Genomic DNA, 25,217 nt, shown 5'->3' with positions numbered 1-25,217 from the left:
AGTTCTTCCAAAGGGCCCAAGTGAATTCCCAGCACCCACACAGCGCCTCACAGCCATCTGTAACCAAGTTCTAAGGGATCTGACTCCCTCTCTGGCCTCCAGTAGTGTCAGATGCTCACATGTACACATGCATGTAGGCAAAACATAAAAACACACATAAAAAATTTAAACCAGTACCTTTCATGAGATTAAATGTAAAAACCCTCGACAGATTAGGAGTAAAGGACAAATCCTTTAACTTGGTAAAGAGAGGTGTAACAAACCAACAGACATACTTGAATAAGATTGAAAATAAGGCACAACTCTGCCCACAGTTCCATCAAGATCATTTTCCCACACCCTCTAGCCAGGGTGATAAGAAGTGAAAATAAAAGGTGTACAGATTGGAAATAAAATAATAACCTGTACTTGTAAGTGATATGAACTACAAACCTGTGTAACAAAGAACCTACCAAAAACAGCTCTGATGAATAAAGACCAGCCCACAGATCAGCCATGCTCCTACATCACAACAGTGAGCTTAGGGACCAAAATCTAAAACACCACTGTTGACAACAGCTCAAAAAACTAAATGCTAGGTAAATAAATAAATAAATTACAGAACATACTCGGCTTGTATACTGGAAGCCATGAAATGTCAAAAGAAATTAAGTAAAAAAATATTTTTATGAAGGAGAGACTCCAAGACAATTCTCCTTAAATCCATTTATTGGTTTAATTCACTTCTAAGCTGTGATATTTGTAGATAGAAAAAAATAATTCATTCTAGCTGGACATGGTGATGCATATCTGTACTACCAGTAGGCTGATATTACTTAGAGGGCTGAAGCCACATCAGGACCTGGGACCAGCAGGTTGGCCCAGTAGCTAAAGGCACTTGCCGCCAAGTTCAATATCCAGAACGCACAGCAGAAGGGAAAACTGACTGCTGCAAGTTGTCTTCTGACCACTATGTGTGTGCTGTGGCATGGGCATGCCCACATATAAAATACACCCACAGGCATAAGCGTACAAAATAAATCAATAAATGGGTTTTGTTGTTGTTGTTTGTGTTTGTAGGGTTTTCTTGGTTGTTTTTTGGGTTTTTTGGTTTTTGGTTTTCCAAGACAGGGTTTCTCTCTATAGCCATGGCTGTCCTGGAATTTGCTTTCTAGACCAGGCTGGCTTTGAACTTATTGAAATCTGCCTACTCTGCTTCCTAAGCACTGGGATTAAAGACATATTCCACCACTACCCAGCAAATGGCTGTTTTTTGGTTGTTTTGGGCTTTTTTGAAGAATTCACCTGTAAATAATTTTTACGGTATCTTCTGTGCATTGGGTTTTCTCAGATCTTACATATATTTAAGCTGTAGAACAGAAGTGTTGGTCACTTAGGGATGAAATAAGCATAATCAGCTCTCTTCTGTCATTGCAGGTTACAAGTGAGGCAGCTGACAAAGAACTGGAAGTGTGACTTAGACTCAGCCTTGAGTGAAGTGGAGGTATGACATTTATCTTCAAAGACATTGCTGGGCTCTAAAACCAGGAACAAAATGTTTGAATGATTAGGAAACGCTTTAGAAACATCACTGTTAAGAGAAAATGCTACAAGAGAAGTCTAGTAGTTATATTTTTAAAGATTACTATTTTGAAAAGCAAACATCTGAATTTCTAGGGCTGTGGACTGAAGATGCAGCTGGACAGGAGATCATTTGCCTGCGAGGCCCTCCCCATACACACACAGTAAATAGGGTTGTGAACTATTTTGAATTAATTCTGATGGTAACTTTCATTTCAAAGTTGGCTTATATCAATCTAAAGCGTAGACTGTAATCTACTGCTGGGCAGACGTGTAGCTGTAATGCAGTGTGCATGACTGTGGTCTGAACTGATGAGAGCTAGGACCACAGTGCTCTCTCCTGACCATTAAAATAAGAAAGAGGGAGGCTAGGGAAACAGCTCAGCTGAACACCTATCACCACTGTCTCTGTCGGGCGGCTCCTTGCTACCTGCAACCTAAGCTCCATGGAATGCAACCCCTTCTCCTGGCCTCCAAGGGCACCAGCATACATGTGTGCATACCAGTACAGAGTCGTGTACATATACATAGAATTAAAAATGAAATAGAGTCACAAAGGAGGCCTTAAAGATGGCCCTCTCATTGTTGACATAGTCTTGGTCAGCATGCTGTAACCTTGGAACAACCTTTGCACTGCCACAGAGAGTTTTTCTTAGTTTTAACAGAACATAGGAGAGTGAGTTTACTGAAATTTCCTTTGTGGGCCCCAAATCTTAAATGGCCAAATAATAGTAAAAAATGTGCTCGCTCTAGAAACAGTAAAGGAAGCAATGGGTTGCTACAGAGATGCTGGTGCACCTTGGTGACTGTGGTTCTGATGCAGTTCTGTCCTGTTGAGTCCTGGAGCATTTGAGCCATTGACTGGTTACAGCATGTTCAGTGCTGCCTGCAGTTCAGACTCTGCTGCAGGGAGAGCAGAGAACCTGAGTGTCCGTTTTCAGTTTCTAGACTGAGGCATACTGTATGCCTCCCGGTGCCTATCTGAGAGCATGTGCTTGCAGAGATGATACAATTTTTACTTTTTTTTCCCTCTTCCTCTTACTCTCCCTCCTTTCCTTCCTACCATTTTTAATAATGTCAATAGACTTGTAAAGAAAAAGGTGACTGGACCAAATTGGGAAACCTGTACATTAGCATAAAAATGGGCTGTGAAGAATTTGCAGATTTCCAGCGATTCTGTGCTTGTATTGCTGAAACGCTCACAAGAGATTATGAAGAAGAAAGGCCAGGTGTTCCTTTTTGTGAATTTGCTGAAACAGGTAAAATGTCACTTTTGTTTAGAGGACTGCATGATTCTTAACTGGAGGGTAATGCTTTCCTCAGGCAGAGGCTTAGCCAGTGCTACACATCCCAGACAGGCTGAAATTTGTAGATTTTCTGCCTGTTAATGTACATCATAATAACAAGGGCAAGAACTGGTTTTTAGTATTGAAGATTTCATAAAACATTAATGTATTTTTATTTAGGTTAGTAAAATTATTGAAAGTGATATGAGAGCACCCAAATTTTTGATACCACTGATGTTTCTAGTATCTACAAATCAAAAAATATTGTATGGCATTTAAAAATACATTCTCTTGAGGTGACGCCTCACTTTACAGCCCTGAACTGGCCTTACATTTGCGCTCTCTGTGCCCTGCCTCCCAAGTGCTAGGGTTACAGAAGTAAGCAACCACATGTGACTTGAAATGCTGTTGGTGCTGCTACCGTTGCCTCTATCAGGATGACAAAATACATATCCTAGGCTGTTCGTGCAACCCATACAGGTTGGGCTGCATGTGTTGGCGCACACCTTTAATTTCAGCACTCAGGACGCAGACGCAAGAGGATCTCTGTTGACTTTAATGCCAGCCTAGTCTACATATTGAGTTTCAGGACAGTCAGGGCTCTGTAGGGAGACTCTGTCTCACAAGACAAAACAATAATAACAAAATCCCTCTATTATCTTTAGGGCTAGATTTAGCTTGTGGGACAGTTTGCCAACACTAGGTCTTTGGAGTGATTTCAGTAATTCTGAGTCATTTTAAGTGACTGTCTCATTTCTTTCCATGTCTGCTTTATGTTTCAGTTAGCAAAGATCCACAGTTCAGTGAGGTGGATAAGACTTTGCTGGGAAGGATCGGAATAAGTGCTGTGTACTTCTATCACAGACTGCTGCTGTGGTCCAAGGTATTTTGTTGGTTTTATTTAGTGCAGAGAATCTTAGTTTGAAGATTAGGAAAAGTATCCTTCACATCAGAAATTTTCTAAGAATCACTTCAGGCACAACAGAATGGAACCTAGACTACTTACTGAATTTCTAGTTCCACATTTGTTTCCAGATGCTGAAAGGGGGTGATGGAACACCAACTGCTTTTTAGAAATATAATTATAGACAGTACATCAGAGGCTGTGCTAGAATATATTTATTTAAAAGTTTTTAATTCATAATTTACTTTGATGACTCCATAGTTGTCTTCATAATCTTGAGGGAGCTCAAAGAATTCTTTTCTATTTGTTTGTTTGTTTGTTTGTTTGTTTGTTTGCTTGTTCATTAATCCATTTATTGAGACATAGTCTACCTCTGTAGTCCTGACTGTCCTGGATTTTGGTATGTAAACCACCCTAGTCTTGAACTCCTGCCTCTGCCTTCTGAGGGCTGGGGAAAAGGCATGTGCCCACATGCTCAATCTTAAAACACCTTTCTGAAGATGAACCCAGGATGCTCATGATCATCAAGACTTACAAATCACTCCCTTGAATACTCTGAGAAGTCCTGTGCCACCCGTGTCTAACTTTCTTATTAAGTCCATTAAGCAGAGGGTCTGATGACTCAAGAATATACTGTTCTGTTTTATTTCATTTATTTATGTCTGTGTGTGTTTGTGTATATATGTGAACATATATGTATAATATGGCATGTATTTGCAATCAGAGGACAGCTTACAGAATTGGTTCTCCTCGTTCCATCATGTAATCCCAGGGATTGAACTCAGGTCCTCGGGCTTGTGAGCAGAGCCTTTACCCACAGAGCATCTCACCAGAAATACGCTGTATTTCCACGCTTTAGATTTACCTGAAGTGATAAATTGTAGACTCATTGAAGTACAAATGGAGACCATGAAAATCCAATGTTAAGGGAAGAACTGAGGATGGAATTAACAAAAAGCAACAATTAAGTATGATCACTGTCAAGTTAACTGTTAAAGCTTAGCTTTTGTTACTCTGGTCATTTCAGAATTGAATGTCTGTACAATAACAATTAAGTAAGGTTCACTTGTATGTATATGACATTCATAGACTAAAATGAAATTTTGCACCCAGACCGGTTGAACAGAAAGTCTGTAGATTTCCAGCTCAATGCTCACTATGTGGCAGTATGGGTCCCTCTCTGCTGCAGAGTCTGGTGGAAGGCTTAGGCATGAATGAGTGCTTGCACACTGGAGCAAAAGTCTCTCTTTGACAATGTGCAGATTTAGCTAAAACTTTAGACTATTCTGATTTATTTGGTTACTATTTCTTAGGTCCTTAAAGGCCTTGGTGAATTTTTCTATGTTTTTTATTGATTTTTATTGAGCTCTACATTTTTCTCTGCTCCCCTCCCTGCTTCTCCCCTCCCACCTTCAACCCTCTCCCAAGGTCCCCATGCTCCCAATTTTCTCAGGAGATCTTGTCTGTTTCCACTTCCAATGGAGATTAGATTTATGTATGTCTCTCTAAGGGTCCTCATTGTTGTTGAGGTTCTCTGGGATTGTGATTTGTGGGCTGGTTTTCTTAACTTTATGATTGAAAACTACTTATGAATGAGTACATATGAAATTGTCTTTTGGGTCTTGGTTACCTCACTCAAAATAATGTTTTCTAGCTCCATCAACTTGCCTGCAAAACTCAAGATGTCGTTATTTGTTTAATCGACTGTGTAGTACTCCATTGTGTAAATGTACCACATTTTCCTTATCCATTCTTTGGTCAAGGGTCATGTAGGTTGTCCCCAGGTTCTGGCTATGACAAACAATGCTGCTATGAACATAGTTGAACACATGTCCTTGTACGCTTGAGCATCCTTTGGATATATACACAAATTGCTGGGTCTTGAAGGGTGTTGTTTTCTAATTTTCTGAGAAATCACCACACTGACATTCAAAGGGGCTGTACCAGCTTGCATTCCCACCAGCAATGCAGGAGTGTTCCCTTTATCCTACAACCTCTCCAGCGAAAGTTGTCATCAGTGTTTTTGATCTTGGTCATTCTTACAGGTATAAGATTTGCATCTCTCTGATGACTAAGGATGCTGAACATTTCCTTAAGTGTCATTCAGCCATTTTAGATTCCTCTGTTGAGAGTTCTCTGTTTAGGTCTGTGCTCCATTTTTTTTTATTGGATTATGTGTTCTTTTGATGACCAATTTCTTGAGTTCTTTGTATATTTTGGAGATCAGCCCTCTGTGTGATGTGGGGTTAGGGAAGATCTTTTCCCATTCTGTAAGCTGTCGTTTTGTCTTGTTGACCGTGTCCTTTGCTTTACAGAAGCTTTTCAGTTTCAAGAGAACCCATTTATTAATTGTTTCTCTCAGTATCCGTGCTGTTGGGGATATATTTGCGAAATGGTCTCCTGTGCCAATGCATTCAAGTGTACTTCCCACTTTCTCTTCTGTAAGATTCAGTGTGGCTGACTTTATGTTCAGGTCTTTGATCCATTTGGACTTGAGTTTTGTGCATGGTGATAGATATGGATCTATTTTCATTCTTACACATGTTGATATCCAGTTATGCCAGAATATGCTTTCTTTTTTCCATTTGATATTTTTTGCTTCTTCGTCAAAAACCAGGTGTTCGAAGGTATGTGGATTAATATTCAGTCTTAAATTTGTTTCCTTTGGTCTTCCTGTCAGTTTTTATGACAATACTAGGCTGTTTTCAGTTCTATAGCTCTGTAGTAGAGTTTGAAGTCAGGGATTGTGATGCTTCCAGAAGTTCTTTTATTGTACAGGATTGTTTTGGCTATCTTGGGTTTTTTGCTTTCCCATATGAAGTTGAGTACCATTTTTTCGAGGTCTGTGAAGAATTTTGCTGGGATTTTGATGGGCATTGCATTGAATCTGTAGATTACTTTTGGTAAGATTGCCATTTTTACTATGTTAATTCTGTCTACCCAAGAGCATGGGAGATCTTTCCACTCTCTGGTGCCTTCTTCAATTTCTTTCTTCAAAGATTTAAAGTTCTCGTCATACAAGTCTTCCACTTGTTTGGTTAGAGCTACTCTGAGATATTTTATGCTATTTGTAGCTATTGTGAAGGGTGGTGTTTCTCTGATTTCTTTCTCAGCCCATTTATCATCTGTGTACAGGAGTGCTATTGATTTTTCTTTTGAGTTAATCTTGTATCCTGCTACATTACTGAAAGAGTTTGTGTTGTAAAAGTTCCTTGGTAGAATTTTTGGGGTTGCTTATGTAAAGTATCATATCATCAGCAAATGGTGAGAGTTTGACTTCTCCTTTTCCTATTTGTATCCCCTTGGTCTCCTTTTGGCATCTTAGTGCTCTAGCTAGGACCTCAAGAACTATATTGAATAGATATGGAGAGAGTGGACAACCTTGTCTTGTTCCTGATTTCAGTGGAATCTCTGGGAGTTTCTTTCCATTTAGTTTGATGTTGGCTGTTGGCTTGCTGTATATTGCCTTTAATATGTTTAGATCTGTTCCTTGTTCTTCTCTCCAAGACCTTTATCATGAAGGGATGTTGTATTTTGTAAAAAAAAAAAAAACAAAAAAAAACAAAACTTTTTCAGCATCTCATGAGATGATCATGTGGTTTTTATTTTTCAGTTTGTTTATATGGTGAATTACGTTGACAGATTTTCGTATGTTGAACCATCCTTGCATCTCTGAGATGAAACTGACTTGACCATGGTGGGTGATGGTTCTGCTGTGTTCTAGGATTCGATTTGCCAGTATTTTATTTAGTATTTTTGCATCAATGTTCATGAGTGAGATTGGTCTGTAATTCTCTTTCTTAGTAATGTCTTTCTGTGGTTTGGATATCAGGGCAATTGTAGCCTCATAAAAAGAGTTTGGCATTGCTTTTGTTTCTATTGTGTGGAATAATTTGAGGAGTATTGATATTAGCTCTTCTTTGAAAGTCTTGTAGAATTCTGAGATGAAACCATCTGGTCTTTGCCTTTTTTTTGGTTGGGAGACTTTTGATGAGTGTTTCCATTTTTTCAGCAGTTATAGGTCTGTTTAATTTGCTTATCAAAGGCGTCCAACGTGGGCCTTGATTTAATTTTGGTAAGTGATAATTTATCCAGAAAGTTGTCTGTTTCCTTTAATTTTCCAATTTTGACAGATTCAATGCAATGCCCCTCAAAATCCCAGCAAAATTCTTTACAGACATCGAGAGAACAGTACTCAACTTCTTATGGAAAACAAAAAATCCAGGATAGCCAAAACAATCCTGTACAATAAAAGAACTTCTAGAGGTATTACAATCCCTGACTTCAGACTCTACTACAGAGCTACAGTACTGAAAACAGCCTGGTACTGGCATAAGAACAGACAAGAAGACCAATGGAACTGAATAGAAGACCCGGATATCAATCTACACATCTTCGAACACCTGATTTTTGACAAAGAAGCAAAAAATATCAAATGGAAAAAAGAAAGCATATTTAACAAGTGGTGCTGGACTCACTGGATATCAACATGTGGATGAATGAAAATGACCCATATCTATCACCATGACCGAACTCAAGTCCAAATGGATCAAAGACTTCAACATAAAACCAGCCACACTGAACCTTATAGAAGAGAAAGTGGGAAATACACTTGAACGCATTGGCACAGGGAACCACTTCCTAAATATAACCCCAACAGCACAGACACTGAGAGAAACAATTAATAAATGGGACCTCCTGAAACTGAAAAGCTTCTGTAAAGCAAAGGACATGGTCAATAAGACAAAGCAACAGCCGACAGAATGGGAAAAGATCTTCACTAATCCCACATCACACAGAGGGCTGATCTCCAAAATATACAAAGAACTCAAGAAATTGGTCATCAAAAGAACACATAATCCAATAAAAAAAATAGAGAACAGACCTAAACAGAGAACTCTCAACAGAGGAATCTAAAATGACTGAAAGACACTTAAGGAAATGTTCAGCATCCTTAGTCATCAGAGAAATGCAAATCAAAACAACTCTGAGATTCCATCTTACACCTGTAAGAATGACCAAGATCAAAAACACTGATAATAACTTTCACTGGAGAGGTTGTAGGGTAAAGGGAACACTCCTGCATTGCTGGTGGGAATGCAAGCTGGTACAGCCCCTTGAGATATCAGTGTGGCGATTTCTCAGAAAATTATGAAACCACCTTCCTCAAGATCCAGTAATACTACTTTTGGGTATATATCCAAAGGATGCTCAATCATGCCACAAGGACATGTGTTCAACTATGTTCATAGCAGCATTGTTTGTCATAGCCAGAACCTGGGGACAACCTACATGACCCTTGACCAAAGAATGGATAAGGAAAATGTGGTACATTTACACAATAGAGTACTACACAGCAGAAAAAAAATAACATCTTGAGTTTTGCAGGAAAATGGATGGAGCTAGAAAACATTATTTTGAGTGAGGTAACCCAGACACAGAAAGACAATTATCACATGTACTTGCTTATCAGTGGTATTTAAACATAAAGGAAAGAAAACCAACCCACAAACCACAATCCCAGAGAACCTCAACAACAATGAGGACCCTAAGAGAGACATACATGGATCTAATCTACATGGGAAGTAGAAAGTAGAAAAAGACAAGATCTCCTGAGTAAATTGGGAACATGGACCTTGGGAGAGGGTTGAAGGTAGGAGGGGAGAGGCAGGGAGGGGAGCAGAGAAAAATGTAGAGCTCAATAAAAATCGATTTTTAGAAAAAGGTTTTGGACATAAAAAAAAAGATAAGTTTTCAATTTTGTGGAGTACAAGTTTTCAAAATATAACCTGATGATTCTCTGTATTTTCTTCATGTCTGTTGTTATGTCCCCCTTTTCATTTCTGATTTTGTTAATTTTGATATTCTCTCTCTTCATTTTGGTTAGTTTTGATAAAGGTTTGTCTATTTTGTTGATTTTCTCAAAGAATCAACTCTTTGTCTAATTGATTCTTTGTACTGTTTTGTTTCTATTTTGTTGATTTCAGCTCTCAATTTGATTATTTCCTGCCATCTAGTTCTCTTGGGTGAGTTTGCTTCTTTTTGTTCTAAAGTTTTCAAATGTTCTGTTAATTCATTAGTGTGAATTTTTCCGGCTTCTTTATGTAGGCATTTAGTGCTATGAGCTTTCCTCTTAACACTGCTTTCATTGTGTCCCATAAATCTGGGTATGCTATGTGGTCATTTTCATTGAATTTTAGGAAGTCTTTGGTTTCTCCCTTTATTTCTTCTTTGACCCATTGATAATTCAGGTGAGCATTGTTTAATTTCGATGTGTTTGTTGGCTTTCTGGAATTAGTATTGCTGTTGAAGTCTAGTTTTAAGCCATGGTGATCTGATAAGATACATGGGGTTATTTCTTTTTTTTATCTGTTGAGATTTGTTTTGTTACTGAGTATGTGATCAATTTTTGAGAAGGTTCCATGAGGTGCTGAGAAGAAGGCATATTCTTTTCTGTCTGTTAGGTCCATTTGAGTCATAACATTTGTTAGTTCCCTTATTTCTCTGTTCATTTTTTTCTGACTGACCTGTCCAGTGGTGAGAGTGGAGTGTTGAAGTCTCCCACTATTAGTGTGTGTGGTTTAATGTATGATTTAAGCATTAGAAGTGTTTCTTTCACATATAGTACCCTTGTATTTGGGGCATAGATGTTCAGTATTGAGATTTCCTCTTGATGGATTTTTCCTGTGACTAATATAAAATGTCCTTCTTTGTCTCTTTTGATTGATTTTAGTTTGAAGTCTATTTTGTTAGATATTAGGATAGCTACACCAGCTTGTTTCTCAAGTCCATTTGATTGGTATATTTTTCCCCAACCCTTTACTCTGAGACTCTGTCTGTCTTTGAGATTGAGATGTGTTTCTTGTATGCAGAAAAAGATGGATTCTGTTTTCGTATCCAATCTGTTAGCCTATGCCTTTTTATAGGTGAGTTACGTCCATTTATGTTAAGGGATATTAATGACCAGTGATTGCTATCTCCTGTTAATTTAGTTTTCTTTGTTGGTGAGGTTAATTTGTGCATTTTTCCTTTCTTTGGGATTTGCTGTTATGAGACCATCAATTGTCTGTGTTTTTGTTGATGTAGCCAACTTTCTTGGGTTGGAGTTGTCCTTTTAGTATTTTGTGTAGGTCTGGGTTTGTGGCTAGGTATTTATTAAATCTGGTTTTGTCATGGAATATCTTGTTTTGTCCTTCTATGGTGATTGAAAGCTTTGCTGGGTATAGTAGTCTGGGCTTGCATCATCGTCTCTTGGCTTTCATTGTCTCCAATGAAAAGTCAGGTGCAATTCTGTCTACCTTTGTATGTTTCTTGGTCTTTTTCCTTTGTAGATCCTAATATTCTTTCTTTACTCTATATGTTTAGTGTTTTGATTATTATGTGTTGAGGGGACTTTTTTTGATTCAGTCTATTTAGTGTTCTGTAAGCTTTTTGTATCTTCATAGTTATATCTTTCTTTAGGTAGGGAAAGTTTTCTTCTATGATTTTGTTAATTAAATTTTCTGTGCCTTTGAGTTGAACTTCTTCTTCTATACCTATTACACTAAGATTTGACCTTTTTATGGTGTCCCATATTTCCTGCATATTTTGTGTTAAGCTTTTGTTAGATGTAATGTTTTCTTTAACTGATGAGTCTATTTCCTCTATTGCATCTTCAGCGCTTGAGATTCTCTCTTCCATCTCTTGTATTCTGCTGTTCATGGTTGCGTTTGTAGTTCCTGATCATTTTCTCATGATTTCTTTTTCTATAATTCCCTCTGCTTGTGTTTGCTTTATTATTGCACTAAGGTTCTAAACTTGTACTACCCTAACCAACTTTTACATGGGTGCTGGGAATCAAAGCTCAAGGCCTGTGCTGCATGGCAAGCATTTACCAATTAAGCCATCTTCCCAGCCTTTTCTTTTATATGGAGATAGCTGGGGACAAACTGGGGCTTCACACATGGAAAGCAAGCACTTTGCCTTTGAGTTATACCTCCAGCACCTTATATTGTGCAGTTTTAAAAATGTGTATAAGTATTTCACTTGAGTGTATGTATGTGTGCCGTGTGCACACCTGGTGCTATGGAGTCTAAAAGAGGACACCAGACCCTTAGACCTGGAGTTATAGGTGGTTATGAGTCATCATGTAGGTGCTGGAAACTGAACAGGTCTTCTGTAAGAGCAGCCAGTGTTCTCAACCGCTAAGCCATCTCTCCAGCTGTTTTTGTTCATTTGTTTGTTTGTTTTTATATTTTAAAGAGCAATGAATGAAAACAATAGCCAAAAGAATTTCAGCCACCAAATGCAGCCTTCAAAGACTAAAGTATTTACTGTTAGGGCACTGAAGAGATAGTTCAGTGGTTAAGAACAATAGCTCTTGCAGAAAACCCAAGTTCAGTGCCTAAGCATCCAAATCGGGTAGGTCACAACTTCTGTGACTCCAGCTACAGGGGTCCTGACACCCTCTCTTGGCTTCCTCAGACATCTGCATCCCTGTACACAGAGATAAGTTAAAATGAAATGAGCTTTTTCTTTAAAAAAAAAAAAGTATTTATTAGCTGGGAATGGCGGTGCACACCTTTAATCCCAGCAGGCAGGCGGATCTCTGTGAGTTCAAGGCCAGTCTTTTCTACAAAGTGAGTTTCAGGACAGCTATAACTTAACACAAAGAAACCCTGTCTTTGGGGGGGGGAGTATTTCTTGTTGAGCTACTGACAAAGAAAGTAGACTGGCTCCTGGCTCCTTGTTTAAGATAATAGTGCACACCCAGATTCTTATGTCTAAATCAGAGACAGTCTTCATGTAGAATCTGTCATATAATTCATTTACTGAAATAATAACTATTTCCAGCTAACAATTTTGGCTTCTCATTACTAGCATTCCATCCAAATTTGGTGACAAAAAATTATCTTCATTTTCACCCACTCTCTTAGATTTCAGATAGGTCAACTGTAGAAGGAGTAAAATGTAATAATTTTTCATAGTAGCAAATGGAACCCTGTCCAAACAATGAAATTTTTGTTTTGTTTTGTTTTTGTTGAAATGGTGTCTTGCTATAAAACCCAAACTATCCTTAAAATATTTCTTACCTCAGCTTCCAAATGCTGGGCTTAACATGCATGAGTCACGCTCCCAGGTCCACAATCCTAAGGAAGACACTTAGTGCATATAATAGAAGGAGAAGGTGCATGCTCGTTCAGGGAGGAGATGCTTCTTTCTGCCTTTGTGACCAAACAGGAAAAGTTTAGGCAAATGTTCATTGCATAATATTTCAGTCTAGCATAATACTTCAATTGGTAACTGTCTTCTGTGTATTGGCACTGCCTTCCTGTCTCTCGGATACTGTAGGTCAATGATACTGAGTGTTGTTAATTTTCATTCCAGGGACGGAAGGTCTTAGATACACTGTATGAGCTAAAAATACATTTTACAAGTTTAAAAGGACTCACGGGACCTGAGAAAGTAGCACCACGATGTCAAATTGTGAATGTTGCGGTTGAAATTTTTATCAAAAGTGGGAGCCTAGATGGTGCCATTTGGGTACTGAGGGGTAAGTTCTGATATATGAATGCATAATGAGCAGTTACTCTCTTTGTAAACATTTTCTGTGTAATTACCTTAAGTTGATACCAAATTAGAGGTGTTAGCTTGGTCTGAACTTCAGTGACTATGTGGATAGGAAAAGTCACTGTGGATAAAGTGATAGAAGAAAGTGGCTTTAACTCAGCCTTGGTTGGCAAAGGTTTGTTATTGATGTGACCTAGTTGTCTTAGAAGCCCTGAGTCCTGAAATTATTACAGTTCCATTCTATAGATTAAAAAGTATAATCAGATATGTTAATCATTTGAACTAGAACATACCGAATTAAACCCAGCTAGTGCAGCTTCAGAAGGCAGGTCCAGCCACTGTAGGAAATCATGACTGTGGTTTCACAGTCCCTGTGGTCACGGGTCTAGGTGAAAAGTGCCTTCAAACCAAGATACTTACTTCCCAATTGTGATTATCCTGAGAAGGGTTATTTTCATGGTGTGTTTGTGTTTTTATTTGGGAGAATCGGAATGGATAATCAATACACCAGTTTGGCCTTGTGATAGAATGGATGTGCTTAATCGTCATAACTTGCTCTGTACCATTGCACATGAAATCCTGGGCAAGAATCTTTACAGACAAACGTTTGAGGTTTTGCGGAATCTACCAGGCTTTCAGAATTCTCAAGGTATGTTTTTTAAAATCTACTTTTATTATCTCAAAAAAAAGATTTATTTATGTTTATTTTATATGTGAGTACCTACATATATATGTGTGTATTACATACGTGTCTGGTGCCTACAAAGGCTGGAAGAGTACATTGGATCTGCCAGAACTTAGGTCACAGTCAGTTTGTGAGCAGCATGATGGATGCTGGGAACTGAACCCAGGTCCTCTATAGGAACAGAAGTCCTCTTAACTGCTGAGCCATCTCTCTAGCACAACCTTCATTGTTTGCCAGTCTCGTGCTTAGCAGCTAGTAAGGAGCTGTTGACTTACAAAATAGTTCCACAATAGCCTGAACTGGAGTATAACAAAGGTTTATTTATTTGGGGATAAACTCACAGAAGAGTAGCAATCCTCAGTCCTCTGTGTGCACTGGAAGCTGGAACAGAATCCAGCAACCAAGAGGGCTGCACACACTTTGTCTGCATCTAAAGTACGTAAGACCATGCCCAAAATGGGCCAGTGTCTTAAGGACTATTGACTAAAGGAGTTCCCATAGCACCTCCCCCTTTTGTCTAAATAAGAGAGTTCTAAGCCTAATACAAAACTATATATAAGAAGAACAAATATCAAATATTATCCAGGGAAAAGAAGAGGCAAAGAAATTTGTATAAAATTTAGAATTACAACCAGCATAAACAGCATCAAACAAGAAACATATGTTAAATGTTTCAATAGTTATACTATCCTAAGAAGTCTAAGACTTATATTAAAAATGGCTTGGCTAACTCATGAGAGGAAAGTAGCTATGACTATCTAGTCTTCAACCCCGTCAAAGACCTGAGAAGGGAAATAGTACTTGAGTGAACAGCAACTTCCAAAAGGTGAAGACATGACAGAGACAGCTGGCTAGCTGGGCAATCACCCGAAGTCTTATTGGCAACCTTGAGGCAATCAACTTTGGCTAAGGTCTAGAGTATCAGACAGACCATTTTCAGAGGCAGGAAAATTTACAAAACTGTCTTACCCTGTTTTGGCAAGGTTTGGCAGTCTCTTTTCTTGTATCCTGTTTGTCCAGTCTGGACACTGGACATTTTGTCAGTGGTCGAGGCAGGGGCAGTTCTTTGCTCAAAGACCATTTTTGCCAAGAAGAAAACAAGCTCCAAGTGAAGTGTCTTTGGTGCTCAACATACTCTCAGGAATAGATGGGTACTGACAGGAGAAATTATGTCTCACTTCAACAGAATCCTGAATTATTTAAATGCCTTATTCTACAGTTCTTTGAAGTGTTTGAAGATTACCTATCTATGTGGAATATAATCTCTATACACTAAAGAACCTGATTAGTCTAACTATAAGTGTGACAAACATGGATGACTATTGACCTATAATTCTTAATACCTATATAGCTTAAACGCCAAGGCTTCATATTTTAAAATTAAACAATCTTTAAACAAATGTGCAGCAAATGAGGACAGTGACCTCAAAATGTAAACATGTAAAAAAATGTAAACATGTGTAAGTATCTTGATCAGAGGTAGAAATTTATAGTGCATTATGATAAATATATCCTAAAATTGTATCACTATACAAACTATCTTAAGCAGAGGTAGAAGCATGCATGCATACAATATGATGAAATAACTTTGCATAGGTGTACAAATATTGTAAACAGAAATAGAAGCATATTCAATATAACAAATATAATTTGAATTTGTATCAATATACAAGAATCTGTACCAGTATAAATTATCTATAAATAATAGCTCATAGTAATCTCACTATTCCTCACTATTATTAGTGTGAGTAAGCTAATTAGTGTAAGTAAGCTCACACTAATCTACCTATTATTCCATCCCATCCATTTTCCCCTTTTTTTCAAGAGAGATCTCTGAACCTACTTTGTCTCTACCCCCAACAGTATATTACTTGCAACCCACCCCTAATAATGTCCCTAGCCCTGAGAACAAACTTTGTTGGGAGAGGGGACATTGTTTTCTAGGATTACTTCCAGCTGTCATGGGGGCGATGTTAATGGGATCCTGTAAAAACTAACATGATGAAATGATGGTTAACTTTCAAGATCACCGTCTGGTATAATTACAGATAGTCTCTGAGTAGTCAGTAGGGTTTTTCTGAAGTTCCTATTTGAAATTCTAGCCAGAACGTTGTAAGAAGGTGCACCATCTAGCTAGCCAAGTTGGAATCATCTTGAGCAACTTGTAACCCAAAACCAATCTTAAAGTGGTGTTGTCAGCATCATGACATCATATCAGATCAGCCAGGTGGAATCATTGTTGTGGGGCCCCATCTTCTTCCTGGAAACTTCAAAGGTTACTACAGGAAAATTTATTGTCTTTGTAGAAAACTTAAACATTACTCAATGAAAGGTACCATAGAGACAAAAAGATCTCACCCTGCAGAGGGTATTGGTATCATAAGTCAGATTTCTCTTTGCTTGGTGATTCTTTCTGGATAGTTATCTTTTCTTCTTTAGGCAACTAGATGTCCAAGGTCTCTTGACTTTTTGAAGATAGGTATTTTCCTGCAAAGATAAGAAAAGAACCCTGCCCCAATCCTTATGAGGTTTCCTCACAACCTGTACAATTGTCACCTCTGTGGATAAGCCGACATTTCTCTTTATTCAGAGGTTTCTCCTTTTCAAACCGAATCTTTATTCATTTTGATGGTATCCATAGCTTTTCTTCTCCTGTGGAAACAAGAGCAAAACCCCTTTCCCAACGTAGCACATCTCCTGGTTTCCAATCTGCGGTAAACACATCCTTGAAATACACCAGTTAATTTAATTCAGAAGTTTTTTGTTTCTATTATCCAATGTCTCTCTGCTTCCATTGTTCCTTTATCATTAGTATTAAGAAAAGTAAAAGTTAACAAAGCATTATGCAGTCTATTTCTGAGAGTATTTTTTATTCCTTTCTGTTTGTTTAACATATGCTTTATAGTTCAGTTTGATCTTTCTCTAACTGCCTGACCTGTAGGATTGTGTGGTATACCTGTGATATGCTTTGTATTATAATAAGCAAAAAAATGTTTCATTTTCTTAGAGACATATGCTGGACCATTGTCTAGTTTTATTTGTACAGGTATACTCTACACAACTGGCCATAACTTCTATAAAATGTGTGATTACCGAATCTCCTTTTCTGAACTCAAAGCAGTTGCACATTGAAAACTTAAATAGGTGTCAGTGGTGTGGTTGGTGTACATATTTTAATTTTCCAATTTCTACAAAGTGGAACACATCCATGTACCAGGTTTCATTCCTTTGAGTACCCTTTGGGTTACTTCTTGCAGGCAGTGTTGTTTGGTTATATGAAGAACAAGTAGAACATGTCCTTATAATCTCCTTAATTTGTTGCCATGTAATAGAAAAGGCCTTTTTAAACCTTTACTATTGACATAGTGTTTTTTGTGAAATTCTGAGGCCTTCAGCAGATTTCCAGTCAATATCAATTTCTGCATTACCTTGTGCTAGAGGACCTGGTAAGCACATATGGGATCAGATTGTGTTGTGTATATGGAACAGGACCTATTCTTGATTTTATCTTGAACCTGAATAAATAATGAAGTCAATTCTGTATCATCTGATATAAATTCAGTGGTTTCAATGTGCAAAACAACTCTTTCTGCATATTGTGAATCAGTGACTATGCTGAGAGGTTCTTTAAAATCGCTTAGTACCATGAGAATAGCAGATAATTCTGACTTTTGGACAGAATCATAAAGGCTTTGTTCCCCCTTACTTTAATCTTCTGATCTGTAACCTGCCTTTCCTGACATATTTGCATCAGTACAGATGTATGGGCTCCAGTTATTGGTGTGGCACGTACAGTGCGAGGAAGGATCCAGTTAGCTCTCTTTATAAGGTTAGTTCTGTCGCTTTGGGGATAGTTGTTAATTTTTTAAATTGATTTTTATTGAGCTCTACATTTTTTTTCTGCTCTGCTCCCTGTGTCTCCCCTCCCCTTCAACCCTCTTCCCAAGGTCCATGTTCCAAATTTACTCAGGAGATCTTGTCTTTTTCTACTTCTCATGTAGATTAGACCTATGTATGTCTCTCTTAGGGTCCTTATTGTGGTTTAGGTTCTCTGGGATTGTGATTTGTGGGCTGATTTTCTTTCCTTTATGTTTAAAAACCACTTATGAGTGAGTACATGTGATAGTTATCTTTCTGAGTCTGGGTTACCTCACTTAAAATAATGTTTTCTAGCTCCATCCAATTGCCTGCAAAATTCAAGATGTTGGTTTTTTGTTTCTACTGTGTAGTACTCTGGTCCTGGGCTTTTTTTGGTTGGGAAACTTTTGATGACTGTTTCTATTTCTTCAGCAGTTATAGGTCTGTTTAATTTGCTTATCTGGCCTTGATTTAATTTTTGTAAGTATTATTTATCCTGAAAGTTGCTCATTTCCTTTAAGTTTTCCAATTTTGTGGAGTACAGGTTTTTGAAATATGACCTGATGTTTCTCTGTATTTTCTCTGTGTCTGTTGTTATGTCCCCCTTTTCATTTCTGATTTTGTTAATTTTGATAGTTTATCTCTGCATTTTGTTTAGTTTTAATAAAGGTTTGTCTATTTTGTTGATTTTCTCGAAGAATCAACTCTTTGTCTCATTGATTCTTTGTATTGTTTCTTTGTTTCTATTCTGTTAATTTCAGCTCTCAATTTGATTATTTCCTGCCATTTAGTTCTCTTGGGTGAGTTTGCTTTTTTTTGTTCCAAAGTTTTCAAATGTTCTGTTAATTCATTAGTGTGGATTTTTCCGGCTTCTTTATGTAGGCATTTAGTGCTATGAACTTTCCTCTTAACACTGTTTTCGTTGTGTCCCATAAATTTGAGTATGTTATGTGGTCATTTTAATTAAATTTTAGAAAGTCTTTAGTTTCTCCCTTTATTTCTTCCTTGATCCATTGATGATTTAGGTGAGCATTGTTTAATTTCGATGTGTTTGTGGGTTTTCTGGAATTAGTTTTGCTGTTGAAGTCTAGTTTTGAGCCATGGTAATCTAATAAGGGACATGGGGTTATTCCAGCTTTTTGTATTTGTTGAGGTTTGTTTTGTTACTGAGTATGTGGTCAATTTTTGTGAAGGTTCTATGAGGTGCTGAGAAGAAGGCATATTCTTTTCTGTTTGGATGGAATATTCTATAGATGTCTGTTAGGTCAATTTGATTCATAACATTTGTTAGTTCCCTTATTTCTCTGTTCATTTTTTTCTGACTGACCTGTCCAGTGGTGAGAGTGGAGTGTTGAAGTCTCCCACTATAAGTGTGTGTGGTTTAATGTATGATTTAAGCATTAGAAGTGTTTCTTTCACATATAGTACTCTTGTATTTGTGGCATAGATGTTCAGTATTGAGATTTCCTCTTGATGGATTTTTCCTGTGACTAATATAAAATGTCCTTCTTTGTCTCTTTTGATTGATTTTAGTTTGAAGTCTATTTTGTTAGATATTAGGATAGCTACACCAGCTTGTTTCTCAAGTCCATTTGATTGGTATATTTTTCCCCAACCCTTTACTCTGAGACTCTGTCTGTCTTTGAGATTGAGATGTGTTTCTTGTATGCAGAAGAAGATGGATTCTGTTTTCGTATCCAATCTGTTAGTCTGTACCTTTTTATAGGTGAGTTGTGCCCATTTATATTAAGGGATATTAATGACCAGTGATTGCTATCTCCTGTTAATTTAATTTTCTTTGTTGGTGAGGTTAATTTGTGTGTTTTCCCCTTCTTTGGGATTTGCTGCTATAAGACCATCAATTGTCTGTGTTTTGTTGTTGTAGCCAACTTCCTTGGGTTGGAGTTGTCCTTTTAGTATTTTGTGTAGGTCTGGGTTTGTGGCTAGGTATTGGTTCAATCTGGTTTTGTCGTGGAATATCTTGTTTTGTCTTTCTATGGTGATTGAAAGCTTTGCTGGGTATAGAAGTCTGGGCTGACATCCATGGTCTCTTATTGTCTGCATAACACCTGACCACAACCTTCTGGCTTTCATTGTCTCCAATGAACAGTCCAATGAGTGTAATTCTCATAGGTCTACCTTTATATGTTACTTGGTCTTTTTCTTTGCAGCTCTTAATATTCTTTCTTTACTCTGTATATTTAGTGTTTTTATTATTATGTGGCGAGGGGACATTTTTTTGATCCAGTCTGTTTGGTGTTTTGTAAGCTTCTGTGCTTTTGAGTTAAACTTCTTCTTCTATACCTATTATTCTTAATTTTGGTTTTTTCATGGTATCTCATATTTCCTGGATGTCTTGTGTTAGATTTAATGTTTTCTTTGACTGATGAGTTCATTTCTTCTATTGTATCTTCAGCGCTTGAGATTCTCTCTTCTATCTCTTGCATTCTGCTGATTATGCTTGCATTTGTGGCTCCTCTCTCCAATAACACTTCCAGTGTAACTATGGCCCATCTTCTAGCACCACTGAGACTAATGGAAGGCAATCATGTGGAGTAGACTTATTGCCTGAAGTCCATGTTGTTACCATCTCCCTAACAAATGGTGACTGCATGCCATAAGACACTACTGCGTGTTTAGTCTCTCGTAGACCTTTTACACCTATGGGTTCCCATTTACAGTCTGTGTATACATTTGGGTATTAAGTATTTGCTGACTTTTCAGAAGTAGTGACAGGATAAGTAGCTAACATTCTTGGTCAGTCATCTCTGACTCTGAGAAGTGCTGGTGATGCTAAATCTTACTATTGTCTTTTGCCTGTGACTCCTCTCCTTGCTTATCAGTTCTGACCAGTTCCTCAGTCAATTCAAATCTTTTATCACTGCCTTTTGTAAAGCCTGAATCTCTTGACCTGGAAATATTTCTAATGATTTCATCAAATCAATTAATTTATGGTTCTCATTCTGTACATGTGATTAATGACATCTTCTCATCCTTAGATATTATTTGGACGGCATGTAGATGGCCTCCCTGGAGGGATGTTCTATGCGCTAGCTTATCATAACTTTTTAACAGATTTCGATGGTCAATTTCAACAGTATGAATCCTTTCAGATAATCTCTCAGTAACCTTTTGTTTGGTTTCATAACCCATTGACATGGATTGGATTTTGCCTGAGAAGACACAATGGATTACTCCAATTTTTTTCGTATCTGTGGGGTTTGCTTTGTTAACAAGAATGCAATCAATTTTTGAGAAGGTTCCATGAGGTGCTGGGAAGTAGGTATATTCTTTTATGTTTGGGTGAAATGTTCTGTTAAGTCCATTTGATTAGTGATATCTGTTAGTTCTCTTATTTTTCTGTTAAATTTCTATCTGTTTTCCATTGTCAAAAGAGGAGTGTTGAAATCTCCTACTATTAGTGTAGGGGGTTTGATTGAGATTTAAGTTTTAGTAATGTTTCTTTTACATATGTGGGTGCTCTTGTATTAGTAGCATAGATATTCAGGATTGAGACTTCATCTTGATGAATTGTTCCTGTTATGAGTATAAAATGTTTTTCACCATCTCTTCTGGTTGATTTTAGTTTGAAGTCAGTTCTGTTAGACATTAGGATAGCCACACCTGCTTGTTTCTTAGGTCCATTTGATTAGAAAACCTTTTACTCTGAGGTAGTGTCTGTCTTTGAGGTTGAGGTGTGTTTTTTGTAAACAGCAGAATCCTGGATCCTGTTTTCATATCCATTCTCTTAACCTGTGCCTTTTTATAGGTAAATTGAGACCATTGATATTAAGCGATATTAATGACCCGTGGTTGTTAGCTCTGGTTATCTTTCGGTAGTAGTGTTTGTGTGTTTCCTTTCTTTGGGTTATGTTAGTGGGGGGGGGTGTTAATCAGAAGTCTGTTATTGTGGGTATAGTTAGCTTCCTTGGGTTGAGGTTTTCTGTCTAGTACTTTCTGTAAGGCTGGGTTTGTGGGTGCGTGTGTTTAAATCTGTTTTTGTCATGGAATATCTTGTTTTCTCCTTCAATGATAAATGACAGCTTTGCTGGGTATAGTAGTCTGGGCTTGCATCCATGGTCTCTTAGTGTCTGCAGCACATCTATCCAGGACCTTCTGCTTTCATGGTTTCCATTTGAGAAGTCAGGTGTGATTCTGATCGGTTTACCTTTATATGTTACTTGACCTTTTTCCTTTGCAGCTCTTAATATTTTTTATTCTGTATGTTTTGTGTTTTGATTATTATATGGCGAGGGGATTTTTTTTATCCAGTCTATTTGGTGTTCTATAAGCTTCTTGTACCTTCATAAGGATATCCTTCTTTAGGTTGGGAAAGTTTTCTTCTATAATTTTGTTAAATATATTTTCTGTGCCTTTGAGCTGGAGTTCTTCTCCTCCTTCTACCTCTATTAGTCTCAGGTTTGGTCTTTTCATGGTGTCCCAGATTTCCTGGATGTTTCGTGTTAAGAATTTGTTGGCTAGTGTTTTCTTTGACCAATGAGTCTATTTCCTCAATAGTTTCTTCAGCACCTGAGATTCTTTCTTCTATGTCTTATATTCTGTTGGTTATACTTGTCTCTGTAGTTACTGTTCGTTTATCCAGATTTTCCATTTCTAGAGTTCCCTCAGTTTGTGTTTTCTTTATTACCTCTATTTTAATCTTCAAGTTTTGAACTGTTTCCTTTACCTGTTTGCTTGCTTTTTCTTGGTTTTCTTGGTTTTCTTTGAGGGATTTGTTAATTTCTTCCAGCTTTCTGTTTGTCTTCTCCTCCATTTCTTTGAGGGAGTTTTTCACTTCATCTTTAAAGGTCTCCATCATTTTCATAAAGTTACATTTAAAGTCGTTTTCTTCTATTTCTTATGGGTTAGAATGATCAAGTCTTCCTTTTTTGTATCCACTGGGTTCTGGTGTTAGGATGTTGGAGGAATTCTTACATTGGCGCCTTCCCATCTCTTCCTTCAAATGAGGCCAGTAGTGTCTTGGCCTCTTGGTCCAATCCTTGCTGTGGCTGTCTCTCTTATGACCACCAAGTATTGGTCTCGCAGGGTTCCAGGGAGCTCACAGAGAAAGGTGGGTTGGGGCAGGGTGGATTGAGGGCTAACAGGCCAGCTCTCTGCTGGTGGCTAGGAATGCCAAAAAGAAGGGGGGCCCTGACTTTTCTCCCACATGGAGGTTTTAGGTAGTAGTAGTGGAGGGTCTGAGGCCACAGTGCCACTATTGACTCACCGCTTATGTCCAGCATGGAACTCGCAGAGAGCCTAGTCTAATATTTCTTAATGAAGTCGTTTTCTATAAAGTATGTTCTGTGTAAGTTAAGTGTAGGTTTTAAAGATGCTTCTCTGGGTTGTTTGTCAGCAGCTCTGGTCCACATATCCTGAATATGCTCATATCCTGACTAATTCTGTTCACAGTGAAGAGGACTGATAAGGACACATCTTAGTAATCTTGGAATAAATGAGTTCTCTTAAAGGTTAAAATTCAAGCTTTAAGATAAGAAGAGGGAGTCTATGAGCAGAAGCTTTAGTCAGTAAAACTGACAAGTTCAGAGGACGATACAAAGGATGCAGAGTGTTGCACAAATAATAAAAACCCAGAGACAGATATTGGGGCTCAGGATGAAGATCAGAAAAGCAAAGCAGCCAGCCACTAGAGAGGTCTTACCTCTACACGGTTCAGACAAACAAAGGGGAGATCCCAGCTCTGTGAATCCTCAGATAGAGACCGAGACCTCTCTCCTCCAGTATTATATTCCTCTCTAGTGCTGGGATTGAAGGCGTGCACCACCACTGCCTGGCCTCTATGGCTAACTAGTGTGGCTGCTGGGATTAAAGATGTGTTCCACCACTCCCTGGTCTGTATGGCTGACTCGTGTGGCTGCTTTGCACTGATCTTCAGGCAAGCTTTATTTATTAAAGCACAAATAATATACCACTATAACAGAAGATGATTTAGGACCTTCCCCTGGTCTCCCCATATCCCTCAACCTCATTTTCCATTGACTCAGAGATGTTGTTTGTAGCTAGCATTGCTAGAATGTGCCTTCCTGATAGTGACATGTTCTTTGCCACCCCGCATGCCCTTAACATACAGTTGTGTTGATGATGAGCAGAATGGGTTTAGCAGTGAACAGTGAGCTAGATTCCTGAAATTCATACGAGACTAACTAAAGGAGTTTCCTTCTTATGTATAGATCAGGGTGAGGGGTGATGTAAGTTTAGTAGGGAGATACTAAAGGGAAAGCAATTCATTTCCTGATAAGGCCTGGGCCACTTAAAGATTCTACAATGATGTGGACTCAACAGAGTAGAAGCGTGATGGAGCTGGACGTCTCCAAGGCAACTTCTGTGCCCTGCAGTCACTAGTGGGACACCATGGAAGGGTTTTGGTGTGTGTGTGTGTGTTTGGTTTAGGGTTTCTGAGTGAACATTAGGAGAAAATGTATTTGAGTCATGAAAGCCTGAGGTCTGAGCTGTGCAAACAGAACCATGAAATTTTTCAAGATTGCAGACTCAACCTCATGTGGGAATCAAATGCAGGGAAACGGGTGTAACTTCTGACGTCTTAGTCAAGCTTCTTATTGCATTCTCCATTAGAGAGGAAGTAACAGCTTCACTTTTGTCAAAAGGTTTTTGTTTCTTACTTGGAGAGTATGAAAGATGATTTACTGCAGTGGGTTTGACTTCTGTAATGGGAAGAAAGCTTGGGTTGGGGGAAAGAAAGTTGAATATTAATATCAGTCTTTATATATCATTGAGCCTTTTTCATTTTATTGTATCATTTTTTTCCATTTCAGATACCGTGGAGGTTTCCCAGTATAGCCTTCTTTTTAATAAACTTCTAGATGCCTGTATAGAAAGTAACAGTCTTGGCATATCATCTTGTGTAGCAGAGTTCATGGTTTCCAAAAGCATCCCTATTGACTTTTCCTTTCTCAGGAGACTAATCACTTCCTTGGGAAGAAGTTGTTTGTGGCTCAAAGCCAGAACCCACTACAAAAGTAAGCTCCATTGAAATGTTTGAATTAATATGTTGATTTTGACTATTTTTTAATCTAGAACTCATCTATAATATTTTCAGAATGCAGAAATAATAGTTGGTACATATTCACAGGTAGTGGTCTGATAGATCTGTGCTGAGTTTTGAAAACTTTCTGTCCTTTGTTTACAAGTGCCATGCTTTTCTCCTAGCATGTCGTCCATTCCAGTAGAGGGCAAACAAAGAAAATTTGACCCCGTTTGACAGATCTTAGGTGAATTGAAATGGAAATGTTTGGGTGTCAGACATCCCAGCCACCCAACCTGAACTAGAAGTGTTTTTAAACTCCCAGCTATGATCACCTTAACAAGTGGTAACTTTTCTTCCCAACAAAATGGG

At 38.1% G+C, this 25,217-nt stretch overlaps 1 protein-coding gene across 2 annotated transcripts in view; it reads left to right on the top strand.

Moving 5' to 3' along the window:
- Positions 1–25,217, top strand: part of Topaz1 (testis and ovary specific TOPAZ 1) — a 71,730-nt gene that overhangs the window by 43,126 nt on the left and 3,387 nt on the right. Inside the window, exons 13-18 of one of the 2 annotated variants that reach the window (XM_048424105.3) lie at positions 1,417–1,483; positions 2,645–2,819; positions 3,629–3,729; positions 13,117–13,282; positions 13,784–13,948; positions 24,637–24,840. In XM_048424105.3, coding sequence (XP_048280062.2) covers positions 1,417–1,483; positions 2,645–2,819; positions 3,629–3,729; positions 13,117–13,282; positions 13,784–13,948; positions 24,637–24,840 — 878 coding nt within the window. The remainder of the gene's footprint in view (positions 1–1,416; positions 1,484–2,644; positions 2,820–3,628; positions 3,730–13,116; positions 13,283–13,783; positions 13,949–24,636; positions 24,841–25,217) is intronic. The other variant, XM_048424107.3, reaches the window with a different exon arrangement.

The sequence above is a fragment of the Myodes glareolus genome, chromosome 4, assembly GCF_982192425.1.
Source record: "Myodes glareolus chromosome 4, mMyoGla1.1, whole genome shotgun sequence".
In the NCBI taxonomy this organism is placed as follows: domain Eukaryota; kingdom Metazoa; phylum Chordata; class Mammalia; order Rodentia; family Cricetidae; genus Myodes; species Myodes glareolus.
The sequence above is the reverse complement of the archived record's forward strand: the minus strand, read 5'-3'. Positions and strand labels throughout refer to the sequence as shown.